This window comes from Arachis ipaensis, chromosome B07, assembly GCF_000816755.2.
Source record: "Arachis ipaensis cultivar K30076 chromosome B07, Araip1.1, whole genome shotgun sequence".
In the NCBI taxonomy this organism is placed as follows: Eukaryota; Viridiplantae; Streptophyta; class Magnoliopsida; order Fabales; family Fabaceae; genus Arachis; species Arachis ipaensis.
The window spans coordinates 923889-929561 of record NC_029791.2 but is presented as its reverse complement, the minus strand read 5'-3'; the positions used below and the strand labels follow the sequence as shown (position 1 = coordinate 929561).

At 36.0% G+C, this 5673-nt stretch overlaps 1 protein-coding gene across 1 annotated transcript; it reads right to left on the bottom strand.

Moving 5' to 3' along the window:
* LOC107609337 (ruvB-like 2) lies at nt 729-3528 on the bottom strand. Its single transcript, XM_016311259.2, has 3 exons — nt 2726-3528; nt 2453-2547; nt 729-1614 (listed from the first exon to the last, which is right to left on the bottom strand). The coding sequence occupies exons 1-3, from the start codon at nt 3377-3379 to the stop codon at nt 966-968; spliced, it is 1398 nt and encodes a 465-aa protein (XP_016166745.1). The 5' UTR covers nt 3380-3528; the 3' UTR covers nt 729-965.

Here is a 5673-nt window from a genome sequence, read left to right as displayed (position 1 = left end):
GCTTGATTTGTGAGCAGATACAACCATGCTAGTTATATAATAAAATTAACTATCAAAATTAATCACAAAAGATATATATAATAAAATATAAAATACAATTAGATTATACATATATTTGTATACATAACATAATGATTGATTTTAATGTATAAATAATATTTTTAGAGCAGATATTCATTTTTTGCAATTTTTAATTAATTTTGGTTTTAAATATTAAAAGACTAATTGGGCCTTCAAATACAAAGGAGTTCGCACAAACTAAATAGCACAATAACATTTCATGCCAAGGCAATACCAAAAAAAAAAAAAAAACATTTCATGCCAAGGTGGTAGAAAAAAAAATGATTCATAACAAGTTAAGTTTAAATTAGATAGTTTAGTTCGTATGGAAGTGCCAACCTAGAGTTGTGTTTAAAGCTTAAGTAAACAAGTACCATTTCGAAAAGATTAAATTAATAAAAAAAGTAAAAAATAAAAAATAGAAAACATGTTTGCAACGTTGTTACAGAGTAAGGCCGAAGACAAATAGTTGGGTCTAGAGAATGTAGCTTGGAAGCATATAATTGGGGGAAAGAATGAGCACGCAACCAAATTTGTCTTCTTGTTACGCGACTCAATAGCCCCAATTTGCCAATGCCACGTAATTTTAAAAGATTGTGAGGATAATTTTCTTCGTTCATTGATGCCGTGTTGACTGTTGAAAGTGGTAAAAGCTAAACTTTCTAACATGGTCAGATCAAATGATTAAGCATTTCACCAAGTAATAAAATTACATACAGATACAGCAGCATCATATGGAGGATGAAGATATTTCAGTTCAACCAAGAAAAACTGCTAGTAAATCCCAATATCAAACAAACACAATGTCCTTTAAAACAAGAAAGAAAAAATATTGCTACTGCAACCTAATAATTAGAGACTTGCTCACATACTTACAAATCCATCCAAACTAGAGTTCATGTTTTTTAAGAGACCGTGGCATGGACATCGTCTTCTTCACCTTCCCCTGTTTCGCTGAACATGTACTGATTCTGATACTCCATCAAGTACTGCGTTGATCTTTTGACATCCAAAAATAGATGGTAAACACGGTTTATATCCTCCAGCTCCACTACTTTCCCCTTCCTCTTTTGGCATGCCAATGCAGCTGCTATGATGAGATGAATGGCATATCTCAAGGATGTTTCAACCCCAATTTTGGTTAACAACTGCTTCGCACCTTCAGCCATTTCTACATCTTCCTCTTGGCATCTGATATCCAGAATTTTGCGAATCTCTTCCTCCGTGTAAGGTTGAGTAGAGATGATAAGCAGACGATCAAGCAGATCAATGGGAATCCCATGAGGGGATTTGTAATTGGTGCCTCTAATATTTGTTATGCCTCTGTTAGTAGCAACAACTAATATAGGAGCCATCTCATTCTCCAGAGCTCGATTTAGGAAGGAAAAGCATTCAATATCAAGCATGTGCACCTCATCAATGAAAAGGACACCAGGCACGATCTCTGCCTTTCCTTCCTCTCTCCACTCTGCTACTTTGGTGTCAATTTGTTCTCTTACTTCAGCACGAATTTCACCTGTATCACCAGTGAAAAGAGCCAGAAATCCCTGTGTTCTGAAAATAAGATAACACAACCAAATGTTAGGAATAACTAAGAAAACAGGAGTAACAAGCTTTGTCACAAGTTGAAAGAGAGCCTCCTTCAAAATCCAAGGAGTTGCAGGATCCAAACATAGGATACATAAAATCTCAATACTCAATGCCTTTTAGCAGAACTTCATACCAGTTAAAAGTAGATTGACAGAACATATAGAAAAATGGAAAACAATAAAATAAAACACTTACCTAAAAGAGAAAAAGGAATCCCAATTTAAAATTTTATTTGGAAGAGAAAAAGGAATCCCATTCCCAATTAAGATAATAGTCTTTAATATACTTGCATCTCCTAGGTTGGAAGAAGGATGGCCAATGATCGTGATGCTAGCCCATAAACATTAACCATATGCCATGTAATGCATCTCTCCTTGTTAAGTTCAAATTCCCCCTCCATACACCATTTTAAACCTCAGCAGTTGCACCTACATTCACCCTAACTAAAAGCCTCTGACAGAGTATTGTTCAAACAATGAAAGTAGTAAACTACTCATTAAAGAGAAAAAATAGAGGATATCCTCAAGAATAACATAGGCTGACTCTAAACATTCTACATAATATGCATCATACTGAACAAGATTCTTACTAGTGTTGCCTACAAAAATTCCTATGAGGCAATCATCAGCTGGATTAAGACAACGCATCACGATGATATTGATTTTTGTTTTTGCTTAAACTAGGGCTTGTATTACACGGCAATCCTTCAATCTAAACCTAACTCTAAATTAAGCACAAGCATTGCCACATAACAACGAGCTTGAACAAAAAGTAAATCACTTCAGGTGTGTAAGTAAAGTACCTGCTATTAATAACATCAATCTCATGAAGAGTAACACAATGCACGACCTCCTTGCGCTTCTGCAACTCCCCATCAGGACACTGCACGAACTTCACCTGAAAACAGAAACACTCATTCCATCACTAATCATCTAAGAAACTAACTTCCATAACAACAAATAACCAAGTACACACAACTACTAATGCTCTCTACTGCATACTACAAAAAACGCAACAAACTGAATAACTAACTCTATATTAGTTACAGGCAGTTTATCTGTTACGAGTTAGTTACCTGAGGCCCCATGGCGTCGAAATCCCTAGACCTCGAAAACGACCTCCCAAGCTTCGTGATCTTTCCAGAAGCCTTGTCAATGGCAATGACGTCACCGCTGGTCACCTTCTCCTTCCCAAGGGCCTCTATCATCTTCGCTCCCAAGTCGTAAACAGTCTCCATCTCCGTCGTCTTGAGAGTGAGTTTGCCGGACTTAGAGGCGGCGCCGGCGACGGCAGGACGGTCAATCTGGACCTCAACGACCTCACCTTCGATGACCTCAGTCTCCTCCTTAATGCGAACACCAATGGCCTTACGGAACGCCTGTGTCAGCGCTTCGGTCTTCGACATCTCGAGGGAGAAGAGCTCGCTGCCGGCAATCATGGCGAACGGTGTCTCGAGGCCGAGGGACTTGGCCATCCCCATGGCTATGGCGGTCTTCCCGGTTCCAGGTTGGCCTGCGAGAAGGACAGCGCGGCCGGCGATCTTGCCGTCGCGGATCATCTGGAGGATGACGCCGGCGGCCTTGCGGGCCGAGGTCTGGCCGACCATGCCCTCGGAGACGGCGCGAGGCTCGAGAGAAGAGTCGAGACCAAGGCCTCGAATGTGAGAGTGAGCGCCTATGCGCTCTATGCGGGTCAAGTCCCGAGACTCCGACAACTTCAGCTCCGCCATGGACGCAGGGTGGTGGTGGCGTTAGGGTTTTAGGAATTTGAAATGCGGGTTTAGGGTTTCTGTGAAGTGCTGAGCTGAGCTTAGCTGAGCTTAGTGGATAATTCACAGTTCACACTACAAGGTACAAGCTCCACGCTTCAGGTTCGGCGCGTCTTTGTCTTTGCGTTGCGCCGTTTTTAATGTTATGGGCTTTTTGTTTAAGTGGGCTGGGCTGGGCTAGTCGAAATGGTACCCTTTAATTTTATAAAGAATTTAAACAAGAGTTGGGTTCGAATCTTGCATTGTGCATGCAATAATTTATTGGCTAGTCACAGACCTTCAATAGAACTCAGATTTGTGACAGATTAATCCTTAACCTGTTGAGTTGGGAAATACTGTGAACAAAAAAATTAGTTAGCATGTATTGCAAAAGAGAATTCTTCGGCAAAAGAATAAAATTAAGTGAACAATAAAGATTTTTATAAAATTTTGAATGAATATGTACATTATATATGATAAATTCTTATTGGTGAATTATTTTAATTTAAAAAAAAATAATTTTTACTCTTCACCTTAACATTATCCATTACAAAATTTTATACTAAAATAAATTAATTTAGTTTGACTAAATAGTTAATTCACTCGTTCATTTAAATAAATGCGAATGATTTGAATCACATTTTATATATACAATAGTCTATTAACTAATAATAATTACATATTCTTAAATAAAATTTTATTGTGAATTCTTAACCTACTGAATTTAAAAATTATCGTGATAAAAAGTAAATGAGATGTTTTGTCCAACAAAATATAACATAATTACTTTACACATAAGTACCACATCTCAGGTTGATGTCAATGGAGATCTTACCCACGACAGCACGATGCGATTGATAAATTGAATTTGGGCTACAATATACACAAATATATTAATAAGTTAGTATACATTGCAATAATTGACAAGTTAAATTAAAGGGCTTGCTCTGAAAGATTAATTATCAGTGTAAGAGCATACTATACACTTGTCTTAGATGAGTTTTTCCAACTCACCAATTATGATGACTTTCTCTTGTCACATTTGTTGTTTTACTTTCAGCTTTCATCTTCCTATAAGTTGCCACGGTTCTCTGTGTTTCTAGCTTCTAATTATAACGTCTTTCTCTAGCTGCAACGTTTTGTATTTGAAAAATATTTATCTAAAACTATTAAGATGTTTTCATTTTTGTACATGTAATCGTGACTTTGAAGTTGACGTATTATGACATATTAAACTTGCTTTTGGGGGTTCCACCTTATTATCATAGGAGACTATGAAAGTGGAAATATATTTCTTAGCTTCAAACAAAAGCCGGTATCAGAATTATATATGAATGAGGAAACCATAGGGGATTAATGTAGGATAAGAGGGAATGGGCCCACAAGTAAGGAAAAAAATAGGCAAATAATAAAATTATTAAATAATATAAATAATAGATATATTTGATGTTTAATTTATTATGTATGTGAATGGTTATTTTAATATTAAGATTTAGATAAATAATTTAGAATACAGTGTGTTTTATTTGAATAAATAATTTTTTACATACAAGCATTTTTTTATACAAATCTTTTATATTAATGTGCTTCGAATCATTACTGTACGTTTTTACTGCACGTTCTTCTTTTTTTTGCTGCACTTTATTCTTTCTCTTCATCTTCTTCTTCTTCTTTTGTTTCGTTTCTTGCCTTCTCTTTCTCCTTCTTCGTTTACGTGCTTTTTTCTCTGTTTTCTTTATTCGTTATTCTCGATTTTCATTGTTTTTTGACATCAAGCTCTGAAATCATTTTTGAAGAAGAAGCAGCAAAGATGAGGAGGAGAAAGAGAAAGAGTTCTGAAATATGCATAAGGTGTACTTCAACGAATTTTGGGTGTATTTTTTAAATCCTTTAGGTGTATTTTTGTAATTCTTTGGGTGTATTTTTATAATTCTTTGGGTGAATTTCTGTAACCGTTTGGGTATATTTCTGTAATCCTTTAGGTGTATTTCTGTAATCGTTTTAGTATATTTCTGAAGTTTCATTATCTTCAAATTTGGCAAGAAACTCGTTTTCATGGAGAAAGAAGAAGAAGAATCGTTCATAATGCATGGTGAGTAGGGCGCTTTGGAAACAGGAAGTGGGAGTGGTTGAATAACGTACGTTTATTTACTCTTGAATGTGAAAATGTAATGCGTGTATTTTGTTGGGCTTGTGCCAACTTATAAGATTTATAAACCAAAAAAACTTGTATATATAGCAGATTTCTATTTAAATTGGACTAATTTTAAGACCTA

Excerpts from the sequence above, each read along its gene's own strand:
- LOC107609337 (XM_016311259.2), bottom strand. The coding sequence starts at position 3,379 with ATGGCGGAGCTGAAGTTGTCGGAGTCTCGGGACTTGACCCGCATAGAG. Across the intron at positions 2,548-2,725 it reads TCGACGCCATGGGGCCTCAG|GTGAAGTTCGTGCAGTGTCC; the intron begins GTAACTAACTCG and ends TTCTGTTTTCAG. Across the intron at positions 1,615-2,452 it reads ATTGATGTTATTAATAGCAG|AACACAGGGATTTCTGGCTC; the intron begins GTACTTTACTTA and ends TCTTATTTTCAG.